The 22,392-nt window shown below is 41.9% G+C and overlaps 1 protein-coding gene across 1 annotated transcript in view; it reads right to left on the reverse strand.

Annotated features, from left to right (window-relative positions):
• Positions 1–22,392, reverse strand: part of ROR1 (receptor tyrosine kinase like orphan receptor 1) — a 404,523-nt gene that overhangs the window by 154,169 nt on the left and 227,962 nt on the right. The window contains exon 2 of the mRNA XM_060626612.3: positions 15,438–15,509. Within this exon, the coding sequence (XP_060482595.3) occupies positions 15,438–15,509 (72 nt within the window). The remainder of the gene's footprint in view (positions 1–15,437; positions 15,510–22,392) is intronic.

Genomic DNA, 22,392 nt, shown 5'->3' on the forward strand with positions numbered 1-22,392 from the left:
AGCAGAGAGCTGACGGGACACGCCTAGCAGGTTTGTGCAGCACAAGAGGAATAGGCTACAGCAGGCAATCCTGACTTGACCAGGACACCCTCTGTCATCAACACCTAATGAGCTGCACTCATTTCAAGGCCAGCAGCTCAAGGTCTGCCCAGGATTTACCTGTGATCCAGGCCCAAGCCCAAGATTGTCATGATCAGCCTGATTCCCACAGGGAACTGTTAGCAGGGAGATGCCCAACGCCAGCAGATAGGCTTTCTCTGAGCTCATGTCTTCAATGAGGTTGTACTATCCCCCCCCCCCCGCCCCCAGCTCCCCGGCCCAAACATCCCTATTCATCCGAACAAACTTTATTATAAAGCAAAGAAACAAGAACAAAACATGCACCAATAAAAGACAACAGTATCAACAGCAACAAAAAGTACAGTCTGTAAAAACAGACACTACTAAGATTCCACTATTGTCATAGTTCTTGTAACACACATGCCTGGTAAGCAGCTGGGGGTGATTTCTGATCACCTGGTGGTTCTTGATGTAAAAATAAAGACTAGAAAAACATATGCAGATCAACTGTACAGCTTATAGAGCACAACATTATCATCTTAGGATGTAAAATTGATCTCAGAGGACATTATTACTCCTGCGTGACAAGTGAGAGCCCCGAAGTTCTGAGAGGTTGAGGGACTGGCCCAAGGTTACTCTATCAGTTAGTGGCCATGGCAGGGCTCTGACTTGGGTTAGGGGCAATAGCACTAAGTGAAAACAATTTCAGCATGGACATGTCAAACTCACCTGTGTGGCCCTCACGGCACTAGCAGTACATAAGAATAGCATGCTAAAAGCTTATCAACGTGTCTATTTTATTGATTTGGTGTTTTTGTTTTTGTTTTGCTTTATTGAGGCAAAATTCATATAACATGAACCATTTTAAAGTGAATAAATAATTTAGTGGCATTTAGGACACTCACAATATTACATAGCCACCATTTCTATCTAGCCCCAAAACATGTCTGTCACCCCCAAAGGAAACCCTATACCCATTAGGCAGTTGCTCCCTGTTACCCCTTATCCCTGTCCCTGGCAACCTCTACTTTTTGTCTCTGTACATTTAACTATTATGAATATTTTTTTACATGAATGGGACATGGGACTTTTTGTATCTGGCCTCCTTCATTCAGTGTAACATTTTTGAGGTTCATCCATGTTGTAGCATGTATCAGTATGCCATTCCTTTTTATGGCTGAGTAATATTCCATTGTATGTATATCTCAGACCGTGTCTGTCTATTCATCCACTAATGGGCTTTTGGGCTCTTTCTACCTCCTGGCTCTTATACATAGTACTTCTATGAACATGCATGTCCATGAATCTGTTTGAGTACTGGTTTTCAATTATTTGGGGGTATATATGAGTTTTCTTATTTTCTTATGTATTTTACTTATATTTTACCTGACTACAGGAGTATAGGATATTTACTGAAGAAAGTGTGGAAAGTAGAATGAAAACACAAATAAAAAAAATCACCCAAGGGTAATGAAGAATATCCTCTTCCAGAAAGGATATTTTATAAGCTAAAAAGCTTATAACCTCATTCTATTTTTCCTCCCTATAAACATAGATTATTATTTTAGAACTTGGTAGTCACTGAGAATATGGACATTGTAGTCAGAAAAACCTGGATTTGAATCCTGGCTCTGTCATTTATTAGCTGAGTCACGTCACCTCTGTAAGCTTGATTTCCCAGTCATAAAATGGACACAATAGTACCTAACTCCAGGGTTTTTATGGCAGATTAAATGCGATGATGTTGGGGCGCCCAGGCGGCTCAGTCAGTTAAGCATCTGACTTCGGCTCAGGTCATGATCTCACAGTTTGTGCGTTCAAGCTCCGTGTCGGGCTCTGTGCTGACAGCTCAGAGCCTGGAGCCTGCTTCAGATTCTGTGTCTCCCTCTCTCTCTGCCTCTCCCCCACTTGCACTCTGTCTCTGTCTCTCAAAAATAAATAAACATTAAAAGTTTTTTGTAATGGGATGATGTTGTGATTCAAGTGTCTAGTATGGCACGAAGGACAGAACAGGCATTCAGGAAGTGTTAGCTGTGATAGTATTTCCCACACAGAGATTTGCTAACTCTACCATAATGTGAAGTTCAAAGAAGAGGAATTTTGTGTTTCTACCACTATAGCTTTAGAGCAGTGCCCAGCACACAGCTGGCACTCAATAAATATCTGTGGAATGAATGAGTGAATATAAATGTTGGGGAAAATTTGGACATTAGAGATCTGGGCAGGATCTCTGGGAAAACTCAGCTGAGTTCAGAAGACAACGGCCATGGATGGAAAATTCTTGCAAGTCATTCTGCATTCTGCATAAGCATATTCCAGTGGCTGGAGTTGGTCAGGTCTGACTTCGGGCCCACATAAAATGGAATCATATGCAGAAAACAGTCAGAAAATAAGTTCGTCTTAGTTGCAACAATTGGGGGCAGAGCGAGGAGTCCTCCAAGGCATGTGGTGAGTTGTACTCCCTAAGCTGCTGGACCAGCTAAGTCTCAGAGCTTTTTTCAAAGCAAATGAAGCATTTGATGGAATAAACCCAGGCAAAGAGATATTTAAGCATAGGACCTTGACAGGAACTGCCCTGAAGTAATATCGCTTGGAACTAAAGAGATGATTAGTGAGCTTCTCATAGCCCTACAGGAAATCTTGCTTGGCACAGGAATGCAAAATTTTCCAACCTTGTCTAAAAACAGTTTCCCCGCAGTCCACTGCCTCATAATGATGTCTGTAATGGATTGCAGAGCTCACTGCCTGCTGAAGGCCTCACTGCCTTCCTCCTGTTGTGGGTCCTTATCCCAACAAGGGACTTGCCCTATTTGGGGACTAACTTCTCCTGCAAGCTCAGGAGGGCTAAAATGGAGATAGAGGCATGGTAGTTCCCAGGAGACAAGCCAGAGAAGACGAAGGACTGACTCCTACCTCAGGTGGCTATTAGTAGGGCCTAGGCAGGGAGGATGTGAAAATCCTTTGTTCCAAGGTAACAGGCTGTTTTTATGTAGGTGTGTTTTCATACTTCTCCTTTAAAGCATCTCTCACTGCTAAAATGAAATTATTTTTAGTATATGTGAAATTCACTGTTAAAGTCTCTCTTCCACTAAATTACAGACTGTTTCTGTCTTGTTCACTAGTACATCTTCAGCCCCCAGTACAGGCTTTGAACCAATAACCAATAACCAATAACCAATAACCAATAACCAATAACCATCTGCTGAGTAAATGAATCTAAGGAATTTTATTACAAATTTCAATTTAGTTAGAGGCCATATAGTATACTGGTCAAGGACATGGGTTTGAATTCTGGCTTCCTGGCTTTGCAACTTTCGGCAAATTGCTGAAATTGCTTTTTATCAGTTTCCTGATGTTGCTGTAACAAATTACTACAAACTTCGTGGCTTAAAAAAGCAGAAATGTATTCACTCTCAGTTCTGAGGCTAGAAGTCCAAAATCAGACAGGACCATGATCCCCCTAGGGGCTCTGAGAAGGAATCCATTCCTTGCCTCTTCCAGTTTCCGGGGGCCCCCAGCATTCCTGGGCTTGTGGCTGCCTCTCTCAGGTCTTCACATCACCCTCTGCTCTGTGGGTCTGTATGAAATCTCCTTCTGCCTTTATCTTATGAAAACACTTGCAGGCATCTAGGGCCAACCCAGATAATGCAAGATAATTTCTTCTCAAAATCCTTAATTTACATCTACAAACACCCTTTTTCCAGATAAGGTAAAACTCATAGGACACGGACATATCTTGTGGGGGTGGGGGGCACCATTCAGCCCATGACACTTCTCAAAGGCTTTTTTCCCCCCCCATCTGCAAAATGGACATACTATCTCTTAGAATTATTATGAGGGTTAAGTGTGACAATGCATATAAGTCTCTTAACATGACTTATGGCAGATGAAAAGCCCTCAATAGATGGGGGCAGGGAGGTATTACTCCTGAAGGCCATAGAGAAGTGATGGAGTTATGCCAACCCATTCAGACATTTAAAAATGTTTTCAGTATTAGTATCTATCTATTTATCTCTCTATTTATTTAACAGGGCAGGGACTTGAGCTCAGCCCTTTTACATGTCATTACATTCGGTACTCAAAATAGTGGAAGACGGGTATTCTCTCCATTTACACCCCATTTAACCAAAGCTCAATTTTCAAGAACCTGAGTTAGCACAGAGTTCAAATTATACACCAAGAACTTCTTCCTCCAAACCCAGTTTTTCTCTATACCACCTCAGAAAATTAAGGACAGAAGTGGAGAAAGTTCCAAGCTTCTGCACATGGATAAATCACTTGTTAGAGAACGTTGTGGAAGAAGCCAACTACGGTGCAGATTAGCCTGGAAGAACTTGAAAACACTGGTCCTCAAACTTCGTTGCAAGCTAGAATCACCTGGGAAACTTTTCAAGTACAGACTGTATAGAACAACGAAATCAGAATTGGGGTGAGGGACAGACCCTGACATTAATAACTCTTAAAACTCCCCAGATAATTACAATTACAGCTGAGGTTAAGAGCTACTGCTCTATCAGCAGTTCTCAGGCTTTGGTGGGCATCAGAATCACCCAGGAAGTTGGTGAAGATACAGAGGATTAGGGTTTCCTCTGCTTCAGTGAACCTGGGTCTTCCCAGGTGATTCCGATGCCCACCGAAGTTTGCAAACAACGACTCTAAAGTACCTTTCAACTTTGGTGTTCTGTTTTCCACTACTCACTTGTTTATTTCTCTATGTATTCAAACACCTGTACTAAAGTCGGAGCTACAGGGACACATAAATAAGACATAACTGCTGTCTCAAGATTCCTGGCAAACTGTTCTGCTGCCCCCACTCTCCACGATGCTCCTCCTAGCTGGCCCTCCTGCTAAGAATGGAAGATCCACGAGGACATTCCAAAGAAAATCCTCTTGTTAAAATGAAGAAGATGCTTAGTGAGTATTTCTTGCATGAGGAAGAAGGGAAGGAGAGGAAAAACATGAAAATAAACATCACCCAGCAGTGTGGGGGGCTTCCCCACGTCCCCCACGGAGTAAGGCATGGTCACCTATGATGTCAGGAAAGACTTCTTTGAAGAGGTGAGGTCTGAACGGGGTTTACAGGGATGACAAAAGCTTGAGAAGGGTACTCTCATCATAGCAAGCACCAAAATTTTCACAGAGTCCTGAAATAAGGTGGGAAACAATTACTGGTTTGGTTCTACAACACAGCAAGCAGGAGCAGAGGGTCAGGATCAGTGGGAGCTGAGGCAGGAGCCAGATGGCAAAGCACTTTCTATGATCATCCTTCTCCTGCCCTTAGCCAAAAGGCCTCTAAGTCTAAAAGTCCCAATGAGTTTTTGAGCAAAGCTTGACCAAAGCCAGAGGCCCAGGACTAGAAAGGCCTATGATCTCTTCGAACAGGACCTCAGTTGTCCACAAATTTCTAGAAGAACCCTGAGACCAAACTCCAATACCATCTCTGAAGTGGGTGAAGAGTAGGTTCCCTTAGCAGGCAGATTTGAATCCAAACTAAAAGACACGCTGGCAAGGAAAAGGATGGCCTGAGCAAATCAAGAAACTCTTTCTCTGCTGCCTCCTGATTATTATGCGTCCAAGAGTGTGCCTGGTCTTAGCCAGCTACTACCGCAAGTGGTACCAAGGGAGTAAGGAGTCTGAGACCCATGATAGGAGGTAGATTCATCTCTATCCCAATTCTAAATGGTAAAAACAGGAGCGTAAACATTTCCAAGCTTGTTTGGTTGTTCCTCTTCCTCAACTGGGCCATAGTTGCTGGGAGCAGGGAGCTCTGTTCTCCTCTCACAGCCAAGCTGGTCTTTTGTGGGACATCCTAAGCTCTGGCACCAAGAGCTGGAGTTGGAAAGACCCCTGAGTGGTAAGGCTACCCTTCTGCTCCTGTGGTGGTGCCCACCGGCAGCCCCTCCCCTTTGAGCAGGATTTGCAGAAGCAAAATTGACCATAAAGGGGCATTTTCCCTGTATTTTATGACAGAATTCCATAGGCCTCGTTTTGGAGGTTCCTTCACTGAAAAAAATAGACTTATCAAGTAAAACAGATTAACAAGAGTCCTGGAGAGCACAGCTTGTTTGGAGGGGAACTGATTTCACGTCACATGCTCCCATCCTGGGTTCTAAGTGAAGGGACCTAACTAACAAGGGATAGTTAGTTAGCAAGGGACAAAGCAGACCCAGCAGAGCTGGCAAGCAGCCCCCTACTTTCCTATCAAGAAGATATTCTTCTCACTGCTTCCAGGCCTAGAACAGATATTTTTTTTTTTTTTTCAGATTTTTTTTTTTTTTTTTTAATTAACCGCTATTACAGAAAAGGAAACTCACGGTTGAGACTAGCTTTGTATGGTCAGGAAGAGCTTATCTGAGTGGATGACAATTGTGCCCAAGATCTGAAAAAAGGAAGAGGATTCTGGGTAGAAGGAACAGCATGTCAAATGCTCCTGGTCAAGAAAAGAGCTTGGCTTGCTGGAGAAGCCTAAAGGAAGCGAGTGCATCTGGTGCATAGCGGGCATGGGAGAGCAGTGCAAGGTGGAGTTTGAAAGACAGAAAGGCAATGATGGATCGATCCTCAGGGCCCTGTTTGAATCTGCCCAACTACTGCCCCAAAGCTGCAATTTCCTGAGCTGCTCTGGGATTCTGCCCCTGTCCTTTATGTAATTATAGAAGTATAATCCCTTTGTGCTTCGGACTTCTTTTTTTAATTTTTTTTAATGTTTATTTATTTTTGAGAGAGAGAGAGAGAGAGAGACAGAGCGCGAGTGGGGGAGGGACAGAGAGAGTGGGAGACACAGGATCTGAAGCAGGCTCCAGGCTCTGAGCTGTCAGCACAGAGCCCAACTTGGGGCTTGAACCCACGAACTGTGAGATCATGATCTGAGCTGAAGTCGGACGCTCAACCGACTGAGTACCCAGTCCTGTGCTTCAGACTTCTAATTTGAAAATTTTTCTCCACAAAAGGGACCTTGCTCAAAATATTGCCTTTTTTTTTTTAAAGTTAATGATCAGATTATAATTGGTAACAATAATCCCTTACACTTAGATATTTTAAAGTAGTACATACACATCCAGAATCACTTTTAGAAAAATTTTTTTTCATGAAAAGTAGTTCCGAAAATTTTAAAGCTGGACTGGACAATAGAACATCTCTTCATGCTATAAGGAGGAAACACGGGCTCGGATATTTACCTAAGATTTCAGCTGTTTTTTCATTAGAGCAGCACCTTTGAATGGAAATATAACACAAGCTACCCAAGGAAGATCATGTGTAATTTTAAATTGCCTAGTAGCCACAATAAAAAGGATTAAGTAAAATTAATTTTACAATATATTTCACTTAGTTCAATACACGAATATTTATCATTTTAACGTGTAGTCAGTATGAAAATTATTAATAAGATATCTTAAGTTCTTTTATCATGCCAAGCCTTTGAAATCCACTGAGTGTTTTCCACTTATACTACAGCTATCTCATTTTGGATTGGTCACATTTCAACTATTCAAATAGCCACAGGTGTCTACTGACTACTGTTCTAGACCATGCAACACTGGGGCCTCATAATGGGTAAGGCAGCCAGAACGAGGGTGGATACCTCCCTTTTTACGGATGAGAACACTGAGGTCCAGAGCTTTCTTGACAGATCGCTGACCTGTTGGCAGACTTGAACTGGGACCAGATTCTAGGTTCCTTGTCACGTGTTCTTTCCCATATTATATTCCCTCCCCTTGGGCATAAGGAGGAGGAGTGGAAAGCACAAGAACTACCAGAAACAAGCGCCCATCTGTACTGGAGAGGGCGATGGGGCTTCATACTTCTTAAACTCTTAGAACCTTTGGGGTTGATGCCTCTTCTCCCATTTTCCATATGAGGTTCCAGAGGCTCCAAGTGTTTCTGTTACTGATTTTGGCAAGATGATATCTGTTCTTTGAAGAAAATGCTACCATCAGTATTAGGAAGATGTTGCTTGAGGCTGTAGGAGCCAAGAATAGGCTGCCCCAAGATGGGCCACTGTGGCATGGACATTATTTTGAGTTAAAGGTAATCAAAACCCAGCAGATGTGGGAAAAGCTCTCTTCCTGATCCTCAACTGCTTAAATTTACACTGGAGAAGACAGCCTGCAACAGGAAGAAAGCTATTAACAGAGACTCCCCTTTACCTAAGAAACTTATCTGCATAATAGGGCAATCTTGTTTTTCTAAACATCTCCTTTCACCTTCCTGCACAATGGCCTTCCTCCTTTTTGTATCCTTAGGCCCTACCCCTCTCCTTAGCTTCTATAAGCTTCATGTTGCCTCATTGTCTTTAGAATCTCATGTCTGTGTGGATTACACCTATTAAATTTGATTTTCTCCTGTTAATCTGTCTCATGTTAATTTGAATCTAAGTCCAGCTAGAAAGACCTCAATGGGCAGAGGACGGTCTTCCTCCCCAACAAGGCTGACACCTGCTGAATTGAGGCCTCTTAAACATTGCAGGGCCACCCTAGGGATTCCACGAGGAATTTTTCCAACCAACTACCAGTTCTGAAGATGGGACATAAGCTCTCAGAGACCCCAGTCCTAGGAGGACTGTTCTTGAGCCTGCCAAGTACTAACACTCCTGATCCAGTTCATCCTTACATTGTTCTTCACCCGCTGCCACTGCTCCAAATCCATACAATCAGGAGCATAAGAAAAGCATGCAGCTACCTCATTTGAGCTAGCTGTGAACTAAGGTCCAAACTACAGGCAGTCACTATCATTTAAATAGACTCTCTAAGTGCCACGGATAAATCCAGTAACAGAAAAAGGGGACAAGAGGAAGCAATCATTCCTGAACCAGAGAACCTGGTCACATTTCTTTACAGTCAAGCTCTCAGGGAAGAGGTGGGCTAAGGGACTGAGGCCAGCATGTATCCATCTGTCTATTATGACCATGCAAACAGATGCCCTTGGCACAACACACAAGTGTGGCCCATAGATGTGTCTGTTGGCCAGGAAAAGTCTTAGGTGATGGATACAAATGCCCCCACTCCAGAGGTGAGCAAAACGAAGCTCAGAGTCCTAGTAACTCCAGAGCTCATGCTCATAAGAACCACACTGTATACTTCCCTACTATGTGTAAAGCTCTAAGGTAGTAGAGAAAGCCAGGTCTCCATTTAAAAAAGCAAACCAGGACAAAAATACCCCCAAATCTAGTCTGTCAGCACAGAGAACTATTTACAGTTGGAAGCAGGCCTCAGTATTTTTTTAAGTAGGAGGCTCCCTCCCTTTCTGCTACCTACGGGTGCAATTTCCAGTCCTTTCTCCAAAAGAAACATTTGGCTTTCTACAGAGAACCTCTGAGACCTCATGTGACTGAAAATGGAAGAAGGGGAAAGAGGCCCTCATCACACCCCATCCCAAACCCCCCCTAGGGAAGCTGAGGTTGGGCCCCTGTAGATCCATTTATTTTAGAAGGTACTTGGTTCTAAAGCATTTGTTTCAGAAATTACCCCCCTGCCCCATCAATAGTAGCTTTCAACGGCTCTTCCCGGGTGGCCTTGTCTCTTTTAAATTTCATTTCCTGTTGGAAAGGATAAACAGGTAACTGTTTAATGCCACTGACTGGACTCATTTAACAGAAAAACAGGACCTGAGTGAGGCCGGGGAACCAGGGTGGAGTTGATAGGTGGAACAGAGCAGCTGGGTGAAGAGAAAGACATTAAAGAATATCAAACGATGGGGTTTATTTTACTGCTTCTGCATGTGATGGAACTTACCCCACAGGAGGAGGGGATATGAATGCATAGGAGACAGTGTAACCAGCTGCCATGTTGAACATGGATCCCTGGACTTGGCCTAGAGGCTTTGGTGGAAATCCTGGCACTCCCACTCACCATGGGTGCCCTTCAGCCAACTCCTTTAAGCCTGATAAGCCTCAGTTGCCTTTCTCTTCTACCATACAAGGTGGTATGAATTCAAATGATGCATGCAACATGCTTATTAGCAAGTGCCTCACACACAGTAGGTATTCACCTGCAGCAGCTATGAATCGACATAGCTGAGATATGAACCCAAACAATTTAGCATCATGTTTCCTATTGCATACCATACATTGCGTTGGGCAATAAGAACATGCCAATAGATAAGAGAGCCCCTGACTTTAAGAAAGGCAGGCACAAAATAGATAATTTCAATACAGCATGGTAAGGACTGTGATCAAGATAGACATGGGGTGATATGGTAGCCCACATATGAAGCATTCAGGGGCACTGTTGATGGCATGGTCGATGAGACTGACGAAAGCATTCATTCATCATCTCTCTAGAATACAAGGTCCAGCAAAGTAGGGATACAGCCTATCTTACTCAGCACTATGCCCATTAGAAGCCCTGTGGGAAAAAGGGGGTGAGGGAATGCTTAAGGCACTGCTTAAGTAAGGAAGGAGTTAGCCAGGAGGAGAATGAGGTTAGAGGCAATCCAGTCAGAAGAAACTGCATGAACAAAGGTGCAGAGACTGAAGTAGAGCCAGATATTTAGGGAATTAGAAGCAGGTTGTTGAAATAAGTGGAGTATAAAGTAGGGGGTGGGGTGGTGCCCTGGGTAGCTCAGTTGGTTGAGTGTCCGACTCTTCAACTCTTGATTTTGGCTCAGGTCATGATCTCGCAGTTCAGGGTTTGAGCCCTGCATTGAGCTCCGTGCTGACAGCGCGGAACCCACTTGCGATTCTCTCCTCTCTCTGCCCCTCCCCTTGGCTCTCTCCCAAAATAAATAATAAAAAACTTTAAAAAAAAGATAAGTATTTAAAGTATGGGGGTAGGGATAGGTGAGAGGAATCAGCAGAGGTAAGCCCATGGAGAACCTTGATCATCAAGCTAAGAAGTGTGGTGCTGGTGTGGGTGAGCATTCACATATGGAAGGCCAGAACGGGTGTGGGCTGGTTGAACAAGATCTAAAATCTCTAAAATATGCTTTCCCTACAAGCCTGCCAAAGTACCTATGATTTTTTTTTACTATAAAGCCCAAAGTAATAATCATATTAACCAAAACCAGCTGTTACTTCTTACTCTCCAATTAGTTTATCAGATTTGCTAGCCAGGTCAACTTTCACAACAACCATATGAAGTCATTACCCTTTATTGTCTCATCTTACAAATGAGAAGACCAAAGCACAGATCGGTTGAGTGGCTTGCTCAGAGTCACATAGAATGTAGGTAGCAGATACAGGATTCAAACTTAGTTACCTCGGTCCCAGAGTTTGTTCCCTTAACTGCCATATTATCTCAAATCTGTCTTCCAGTTCACTATTTCCCTCTTCAGCTGAATGCATCCACTGTTTAACCCACTTGATGAACTTGTAATTTCTATAACTCTATTTTTCAATTCCAGAATTTCTACATAGTTATTTTAAAAATCTACTTTTAAAAATCATACTATCTTGTACTTGACCTATGGCTTCTATTTCCTCATCTCCACAAAAAATTTTATGTATGTACATATGTATAAAGTTTCCCATGAAACTTAAAAAAAAATTTTTTTTTTACATTTATTTATTTTTGAGAAACAGAGTGAGACAAAGCATGAGCAGGGGAGGGGCAGAGAGAGATGGAGACACAGAATCTGAAGCAGGCTCCAGGCTCTGAGCAAGCAGTCAGCACAGAACCTGACGTGGGGCTCCAACTCACAAACTGTGGGATCATGACCTGAGCTGAAGTCAGACACTCAACCGACTAAGCCACCCAGGTGCCCCTCCCAATGAAACATTTTTTAAATGTTTACTTATTTTGAGAGTGAGAGAGAGAGAGAGAGAGAGAGAGATCATGAGTGGAGAAGGGGCACAGAGAAAGGGAGAGAGAGAGGGGAAGAGAATCCCAAGCAGGTTCTGAGCTGTCAGTGCAGAGCCTGATGCAGGGCTCGAACTCACGAACTGTGAGATCTTGAGCTGAAATCAAAAGTCACAAGTTTAACCGACTGAGCACCACTCAAGCTCCCCTCCCATGAAACTTTTTTTTAACGTTTATTTATTTTGAGAGAGAGAGAGAAAACAAGCAGGGGAGGGGCAGAGAGAGAGAGAGAGAGAGAGAGAGAGAGAGAGAGAAAGAGAATTTGAAGCAGGCTCCACACTTTGCGTTGAGCCTGGAGTGGGGTTCGATCTCACAACTGAGATCATGACCTGAGCCAAAATCAAGAGTCAGACGCTTAACCAACTGAGCCACCCAGGCACCCCTCCCATGAAATATTTTAAACATACATTCTCTCTCAAATTGGTCTATTGTCTTTAGTTTCCAATTATGAGCTTTTCCATGTGTTTTGTCTACTGGCTCTTGCTAATGGTGGGCTTCTTTTCTTCTTCTCTTGCATGTACTATAATTTTTAAAAGTAAACTTAACATCAGTAGGAGTTTGCCGGTCTTATTTAGTGGTTTTGATTTTAGAACTTTTGTTTTTGGTGGGAACGCCACACGTACTGTGATGGTGAGACAGTTTGTGAGCTGGTTTTAGGTTGTCCCCTGTCAGGGTCTCAGAGTTTAATCAATTCCAGACCAAGTTTTTACATTATCTTCTTGGTTTGTGGCTTGTATACTACATGAGAAGAACTTCAACCCCCAACCCCCATACAGCACAGGTTGGGGCTTGTATTTCCTGTGAGTGATCCCAATGTCCCAGGGTGGTTTGTGGACTGCCACACATATCCTCAGCAGAATTCTCCTTCTTGCATGCTTGGTCCAGTCATCCCTCACTAACAGCTTAAGCAGTGAGGTGGTTTCCTATGGCCTCAGTTCTGATCCCCAAAGGGTATTGAAACTCTAGCCCCTAAGAACCATACTCATTGCCCATATTTTTATAAAATCTTTTAATTCCTTCTTGCTGATCATTGCTCTACCATTGAGTTTGCTCTTCTGGCACCTGGAGATTTATCTTTTTTCTGTGCCACCCTGGCAATGATATTTTTTTTACATTGTATATTTTCATCAGCATCTCTCTGTAATCAGGGGGGAATGTGCCTTGACAGCTCAATCTATCAAATTGACCAGAAGGCTTTGATTATACATTTAGATACCAGTCCTTTCCACTTGACTCTGTGTTCACAGAGGACAGAGACCTTTGTCTCATTCATCTTTCACTATTAATTTTTCAGACAGTGCCCAGACCAGAATAGGAAGCAAAAAAGATTTGGCTGATGAATAAAAGAATTAATCAGTTCTCTCTCACTCTAAATGGGAATGAAAGACCATATACTAATTATCTTCTAGAGAAATATGATACCAAGAAGCTCTGGAAAGCCATCCATGCCCTCTGGAAGGCTCATGTTGAACACACAAAAAGTTTGCCTTAGTCCAGCTTTGTAGCAAGTAGGTTCACTACTATTGACACTACTTTCTTGAAAGGCAACCACTGCTAATTACAGTCCTGGTCTGGTAGAAATTCAAAGTCTGGCAAGCTAGATTCTTGACTGGTGGCTCTGCTGCCTTTTTAGCAGATACTGATGTTCTTTTATAGCCATAATTAGAACCTGATCAACAACATGTAGTGTACAATGATATCATTTTTACTGTTGGTGCCATAAAGAGCTTGCCGATTAAGTTCACATTGTTTTTAAGTAGGCTCCACACCCAATGCGGGGTTTCAACTCATGACCCTGATATCAAGAGTTGGATGCTCTACCGACTGAGCCAGCCAGGCACCCCAAGTTCACATTCTTGAAAGCACCTTGCACAGTACTTGTCACATAGTGAGTACTGAGTTAAGATTTAGTGTGTTTTATGTCTTCTTTTACATTAAAAAAAATGTAAAAATATTTGTTGAAAATCTATTGCCTCCTAGGCATTGTGCCTAGTGCAGGACATGGAAGGGAATAATATACAGTCCCTGCTCCAATCCTAAAGTAGAAAAAGAATGTCCAAAGTAAATTTAACAATAGAAAATTATTCTAAATGTCCTCCTACTTAAAGTGAAAAGATATTTCACCTTATCCCGCCACCCTAAAATGCCTAATAAAGTATAACCATCAGAATATGGGTTACCTGGTTGACTCAGTTGGTTAAGCATCTGACTCTTGATCTCAGCTCAGAATAACCTTGCCTATTACTATTTTATAAGGTTCTCTCTCCTCAGAGAGGAAATACAACTCGCAGTGAACACATGAGCAGACAAAAGAGAGCTGATTATAAAAGGCATCTGACATAAAGGACAATGATTTTTGAGCTTTTATCACTATAATCCCAGAACCTAGAATCATGCCTGAAGTAAAGTAGAATAAGTTTGCTGCATGTTTTGCACATATATATACAGAGGTGTCCATCCACATATATGGCCTAAGTTGTCACTCATTATTCCACACATTTATTGAGGATTCCTATGAACAAGAGTCTGTGTTAGATTTTGCAATGGAGACAAAGAAAAAAAGAACAAGAACGAGAATAAGATAGAAATCCTACTTACAAGGAGCTTTCAGGCATAAGAATGAGACAGACAGGTGTATAAATCACCATGATATAACACAGAAAATGTTAAGAACAGAGAAAAGGTCTATGGGAGTTCCAAAGAAGGAAAGGCCACTTCCTGCTGAGGGATTAGATAAGACTGTGGCTAATATAGAATGTGTTGTTTTCAGTCTTGAAGGATAAGTAATTTGTGGCGTGCAGAAGGGAGAAAATGGGCACTGGCAAAGAAAAAAAGGGGTGGTTCAGATGGAAAGAATAGCTTAGGCAAAAGGAGAGAGGCAGAAAAGCACAGGGTATATAAGAAGAAATATAAATTTTGTTGGAGATGCATAAAAGGATATAAAGGGGGCTAAAGAGAAATAAGGCTAGAAAGGTAAGATGAGCCACATTGCAGGGGCTTTGAAGGTGTCCTGATTTACCATTCCAGAGCACAGGGTCTCTATCGAGTAACCAGAGCTTAGCATATGGTGGAGCTTAATTAATACTACAACAACTTCATAGCAGGAACCTGTTCCCCACGTGCACACAGGAAGCTGCCATCTGTACGCACAGGCAATTACAAACATTCCAAATACTCTGCCCTGAACCCTGCAAGCACATCAAATACTCACTGTAAAAGGTCACCCAGCAAACAGCTCTGATCAATCCTGGCTCAGGCAGAATCAAATCCCCTAAATAAGATCCACTAGATGCAATGTCAGGAAGGTCAGAAACAACCCTATTTCACATCTTGAAGCATTTTTACCATATGGAACATTTTAGAGGAAGAAGGGAAAGGAAAGGAAAAAAAAACCCTCTCCAGAAATCATAGAATTCCAAGTAATCAAATATTAAATAATCACAAAGTAAGCAAGGGGTTTATTTTGGCCCCCACCTCCTTCTAATGATCTAAAAAGCAGCTGATTTCAAAGAAGGCCATGCCAGGATTAAAAATGGAGTTTCACGCCTCCCCCCTCCTCCTCCCCAGTGCATCCCCATTGTGTACCTTTGTCGAGTTCACTTGAAATGTTCCATGATGAGGTAGGCACTAACTCAGCAGTGACTGACATCTCTGTTTCTGGAAAGAAAAAGAAGGGAGGGGAGAAAGACAAGGGTGATATTAAATATATAAGTAACTTATGGGCTGTTAGAAGCATTACAGGAGATTTCCAAAGGCACTGCCTTCTGAGAGAGACCACTGCAATCCCATAGCTTATTAAACTGAACAGCCACTCTGCTTGCCAGGCAGAGGCGCCTGCATTACAGAGTCTATCCAGATGAGCAATCTGTAGGCCAGATTCAAAGAGGTGTTGTTGTTTTTTTTTCTTTAAAACATGGGCTTGAAAATTAAAATACAAAGATTTCATTAACAAAACAAACTGAACCTGCAGAAATGACTGAACGTTATCAAACATCAACTCTTCCTTTTCTTGTTAGAAGATCACTCTTAGACAATATATTCAATAGTCTTTCCATGAAAAATGAGAACTAAGTTTGCTCTTTCTGCTGATTTCACTTGCTGTGTTTGTGAATTGATAGCGTTTCTATTAATGGAGAAATCTATTTCTCTACATTGAAACTTAGAGTCAAGACAAATGAAAGCTAAGTTTTTGAATATGAGAGTCATGTGAGGTAACTAAACTCAAAAGACAATTTTCAAAACCACCATAAATTAAAGCAAACATGCAAATCAACAACAGAAAGGGCATAAGACACTATGAAGATTTAAAAACTCTACAGCAGTAATAGACTGTAATATACAAATGATGTTTTTATTGTTGTTTTTGAAATTTTAAGCCATGATGATGTCATGCACATTTTAATAGGGTTGCATTAACCTCCCCTTAGACCATACACACACACACACACACACACACACACACACACACACACACACGTACTTTAGTACATACAGAACTTTAGTACGGAGCAGAATCTTGGAGAACTCAGTGCCTACAACATTAGATAATGACACCCACATGAATCCATTTTCCTTCCTTCAATCTGGTACAGACATCATTAATCAATTATGGCTCTTTTTGCCTGTTAAACCTGAGATCTGCCTTAGAGTCTTTCCAGTACAGTGCTCTAGGTAGACACTAAAAATGGATCTGAAATGCAAGGTGAACTTTTTAGTAAGTGGAAGAACTGGGATTCAAATCCAGGTCTGTTTCTATTGCCTACATATCTCCTAGTAGCTCATGCTACCTGGTACTCAGGTCTGTGAAACCTGATGTGTTTTTCATCTTACCTCTCTCTGGCTTCACCTTTTACCTAGATAAGCACACTTTCTACTGTTTCCTTATTTACTGATAGGGCTTGGCTGCCACTTGGCCATAGAAATCACACACCATAGTCAGTGAGCTTTGTCAAGAACAGGATGTTTATCCACTGAGACCTTGCAAAGACCCACTTCTAGTTTGTCTACTGGGTCTCTGATCAACCTGCCACCTACAGCAGAGACAAAAGGGTTGTTTGGTTTGTGCAGACCTCCTTGACTTGCCCTGTCCCAGCAGCAGGTGAGAAAGAAAGTAGACAAACCACGCATACCCTCCTCAGTGCAAGTGGCCCCAGTCCCCTCCTATGTCCTGAGCTAAAAATGGCACAGATTCTTTAAAGGGGACCTGAAGTCAGGTGCACAGTATGGCAGGAACCTCAAATCATATAAGATTGCAAAATATGAAAAGAAAAAGAAAACAGCATCCCAGGTGGGAAAAATGCTTAACACAAAACCACAGTAGAAGGCAGGGCTTCTGGTATTAACCACTTGTCCTAGGAATGGGTATTTCATGCAGGTGACTTCATAAGGAAAAGCTAATTGTCTGTATCTGAGGGCCCTCCATGAAGGACTCCAACCACAGCTCCGCTTAACCCTGTTCCTGTTGCCACCTACTTTGGCTCTTTGAATAATGGCCCCTTGTTTGCAGTATTATGAACTACTGTGGTTCACCTTCCAAAAGGGCTCATCAAGCACTCCAATACCCAGACTTCAGGGAGCTTGGGAAGAGAAGCATGGCAGCCAAGGCAGCATTTCAGGCAAAGAAGCAAAAGGTGGGGAAGTGGTGGGATTAAGGCAGATCTTGACGGCATTTACATTCAATATTTTCATAGCTTCATCTTACTGCTGCTCACAGTTAAACTGCCAGAAATATAGGTTTCATTTTACAGTATTAATTTTTATAGAAAGTTAGCTCTATGTCCCTTGGTTTTTCTAACCTGACTTTGAATTGCTGATTGAGTATAATTTGGGACCGATGACAAATGAATAGTTTCTTGGCACTGCTAACAGTAAAATTATTCCCCATGTGTCCCTGGACACTAATTACTACTTGGTTCTTAGACTATGGCAAAGATAATTTCAATTCGCAAGCTCATTTAGTGATTGTGATGATTCTGAGGAATTCTGTATTCGGCCTCAAGATCTATTCCTTCAGATAACCACATGTTCAGCTTCTCGATAGAGTGATAATAAAAACAGATAAAATATTTTAAAATATGAATAAACTTCCTAAAAAATATTATCTTCCAAGGCCATATATTTTAAAAGAAAGGGTGATTATTTTATGTGAAAAGTTTAATGTTAGCAATTCTCCCTCACACACAAAAAAAATGATGTTTAAGAAGCTTCCCCTCCCCCAAAAGGAAGATTGACTTATATGTGAAAAAATTCAGTACGTCTCAGCTTTGACTCCATGGAGTCAAAGGTTAGTGGTAGCTTTAGAGAGAGACACAACCATCAGCCTTGACCATGTAGGATCTCCACTAATGGATTCAGCTTCTTTCCTACCTCCTCATCATGGCAAAAGGAGGAGATATTTCCCAGGACATTTCATACCAGACTAGCAACATCTCTTTGTGTAAGAGTATTGTGGTAAGAGCAAATTAATATGCACCAATTAGTAGACAGTTGAATAGCTAAATTACTAATTTTGTGATCATAAGCAAGTTATTTAACATCTTTTGACCTCTATTTTCTCATCTGTAAAATGGGGACAATGAAAGCCACCTCACAGGACTGTGGTAAGGATTACATTAGATTATGGTCCAAAAGGGTCCTGCACAGTGTCCAGCATAGAGTGAGCACTGAAGATCTTTTGTAACTTCCTCTCTGTCTAGTAAGGCAGATAATAGCCATCCTCTACGTGGACATACTCCTGTTAGCTTCTACTTCACTGTCGAGGTTTGAAATAACACATTCTCCATGCTTTTAGAAAAGACTCTGTATTTCTCATGCCTTACTAATCTAAGCCAATCTTTTCATTTTTGTGAGGTTTTCCCGAATTGGTCACCAGTTCTCTTAAGAACATAAGTGTTTTTATGTACTTTTATCCAATTTAGGCAAATCAAGCATGTTTTAGAAAACTCCAGCCCTTATCTTCCCTGACCCCTGCAGGAGGGCAAACCATTCTTCTCCCGATTTAATCAATAGGAGCTATTATCTTTGCAGTTTCACTGATGATTGACTTCTTGGCACGGATTCTGCAAACCATAAGGTTTTGGTATTTAAGCCTGAACAGTGGGAGTGTTATTTGGAGGAAAGGAAAAAAAAAATAAGCCTTGAATCCTCCTCATTGATAAAAGCCTGTGCTCTCTGAAAGGATTACTGGTTCATCTCAGCAGTTGGCAGGTGGAGACCCAACGTTCACAGGATGTGGAAGCTCTTATAAGAAGCACCCAGCCATGCCACATCCTGTATCCTGATCCAGGGATACGTGACGTTACACAGACATAAACCAGCATACTCCAGAGACGAGAGGCCAGCCCAATGGTCACAAAGGCCAAGTGTGAGGGAACAAATGTCTATCCCATGGCCCTCCTTGACCAGAGACCCTGAGTCCCAGAATGTTGTGTCTGGGTGTGCCTTAGCTATAATTCTGTTTTTTGCACCCACAAGATTTTGTGGGACATTACAGGATGTAGGGGGAGAGACGACAAGAGGACAGGGCTCTAGGCCCTCCTTCGTCAGGAACAATTTTCTGTTTCTCTCTTTTACGTATCAGATATTGTGGAAAAGTCTTCGAAGCTCTAAACCAAAAACCAACCAAACAAACAAACATTAAGCCTCTAATATGGTATGGTCTTCTCATTTTACAGTAGTCAGGTGATTTGGCGAAAATCACAGAAGTTCTAAGTAGAGCCAGGCCTTAGAAATGGCTTAGAAATAAACGCATGCTGCCTTCTCTCTGTGATCCATTTTCTTCTGTCTGTGCCTCTAAGCTGTGATACGTACCCTTAGAAGCTAAGTTCAGAGAGACACACAGGGCATTTTCAAACAGCCAGGGTCAGTCGTCCCACTAAACAGGCACACCCTTCTTCTCTGCTTATGATCACTGGGGGCCAGGGGAGGGTGGGAAGGAGGTGGGCAAGCTGATGGCTTTGAGTTGTCTGCTGAAGGCTCTTAGCCATGGTTGCTTCCTGACTCCAGTGCCTCAGTGGAGGAGAAGCCCATAGCCAGGTATCACCAAAAGTACCTATTTGGAAAAGTAACAGGCAGTTTACACTCTCTAACAGCACAAGAGGGTTAGTCAGCCAGGGCGTTGCTGCAGCTCTGGGATCACAATCACCCCACATCTGGGATCCTGAATGAGGGGTCCTTCCACTCTGGGGACTGAACTTACTGAGAGAGGGAAGCGAGAGCCTTTCTCACCCCAGGTGGGATAGTCAGGACTGGAGAATTACTATGCTCAGTGTCTACAAGGACCTTATAATCCTCGGTGGCCTCAAATTTGGATTTCTGATGTAATCTTTAAAGGAAATTAACAGTACAGTCACAGAGAGAGAAGAGGGCACAATTTTGCCACCTTAAACCCCCTGCTCAGGAACCCAACCACACCACCTACACTGCACTATGAAAACATATTTTTTAAATAAAACCTGTAATGACTTTGTCGATAGCACAATTACCATAGAGGTGGCAAAGCCATAAACTTGTTGAAGAAAACTTTAAAGTATATTGAACTTTGTAGTATTATTCATATTTTTATATAGAGGGAATTGTAAAAAGCAAAATAAAAAAAATAAGAAAGATAAAAAAGGTGTCCAGATTTTCTTAATGTGTAAGGGGCTCAGAGATCTTGTCAAAAATCCATAGTTAGATACCATTACTATCTCCATTCTAAGATTGAAGAACCTGAGATTATTAAGACACCTACTTGCCTACACAGCTTGTTAGGAAAGAGGCAGGAATTCTGATCAATCTGAGCAGGGCGTCTGACAGCAGAATCAGAGGGTCTCCAAATGTGCCAAAATCAGGGGAGAGTGGGGGGGGGGGGTCCTAAAAGGTGTATCCACTTTCTCTCTGGCTTAAGCCCCCTTCAGCCACAGGAAACCCCTGTGAACTCTAAGCGCTGCAGAATACCGTTTGAGACCCTGTACCTGAGACCACACACCTCCTCTCTATCAATGCCTGGTTTCCTAATTCTAAAACCCAAAAGGATAGTAAGGACCACGAGGGGAGGGGAGGAAATACTCCTTGACTCACCCTTATATGCCTCTTTTTTATTTGTACAGACTATTTCCTTCTTTAAATCTGTTAAATTAATATTACGGATCACATGCACTTCTTATATTTAAAGGGATTATGCTACACAAAGCGCCACAATGACATACATGTCCTTCAAAGCCAATAAAAGTAAACTTGAGGGGCACCTGGCTGACTCAGTGAATAGAGCATCTGACTCTTGATCTTGGGGCTGTGAGTTCAAGCCCCATGTTGGGCATGGAGCCTACTTAAAAAAAAAATCTTGAAAACTATCTTACTTAAAAACTTTTATATTTGGGGCACCTGGCTGGCTCAGACAGTTGAGGAACTGACTCTTGATTTCAGCTTAGGTCATGATCTCACAGTTTGTGGGACTGAGCCTCATGTCTACCTGTCTGTCTGTCTCTCTCTCTCTTAAAATAAATGAATAAATAAGCTTAAAAAAACTGTTATATTTGGGCTCTCTTCCATTGAACTCTAGAGAGTCATTCATTCATTCAATACACATGTATATTAGCACTTTCTGTGTATAAGAACTGGGATGAAAAAGCTTGTCCTGGTCCCCAGCATTTTCAAGAACTCAGTCTCAGGAAAGAAAGTACAGAAACACAATGATAAACAGCATGCTAGGGTAACAATAGAAACTGGTAGAAATGGCCTTCTAACCCCATAAGCCATTCTCCCCACCCTGCCCCAACCAGGCTAAAAACATCAAGACTACTGAATAAAATATCACACACAAAAATATAATGCATAGCTGAGGTTGAAAGGAAAGAAATTCTCAGGTGCCAAAAAGGAAGAGAATGGTAAGTGGAAGCTAATGTGGGAGGTGCCTTATAAATACAGACCATCTGAGCTGGGGTCTCAGTTTCAAGGTTCATTTGAAAATGAAAGATGTGTGGATAAAGAAAATGTGGTATATATATATATATATATATATATATATATATATATATATATATACACACACATACACACACACACAATGGAGTATTACTCGGCAATCAAAAAGAATGAAATCTTGCCACTTGCAACTATGTGGATGGAACTGGAGGGTATTATGCTAAGTGAAATTAGTCAGTCAGAGAAAGACAAAAATCATATGACTTTACTCATATGAGGACTTTAAGAGACAAAACAGATTAACATAAGGGAAGGGAAACAAAAATAATATAAAAACAGGGAGGGGGACAAAACAGAAGAGACTCATAAATATGGAGAACAAACTGAGGGTTGCTGGAGGGGTTGTGGAGGGGATGGGCTAAATGGGTAAGGGCATTAAGGAATTTACTCCTGAAATCATTGCTTCACTATATACTAACTAATTTGGATGTAAATCTTAAAAAATAAGAAAATAAAGTTAAATTATAAAAAAAAGAAAAGAAAATGAAAGATGTGGCCAGAGAGAGATCTGGGTTCTTGCTTAAAGCCTTTACTAGAGCCTGGGAGACCATCCCTATCTGTGGGAAGGGCTGAAAAC

This window comes from Panthera onca, chromosome C1, assembly GCF_046562875.1.
Source record: "Panthera onca isolate mPanOnc1 chromosome C1, mPanOnc1 haplotype 2, whole genome shotgun sequence".
NCBI lineage: Eukaryota > Metazoa > Chordata > Mammalia > Carnivora > Felidae > Panthera > Panthera onca.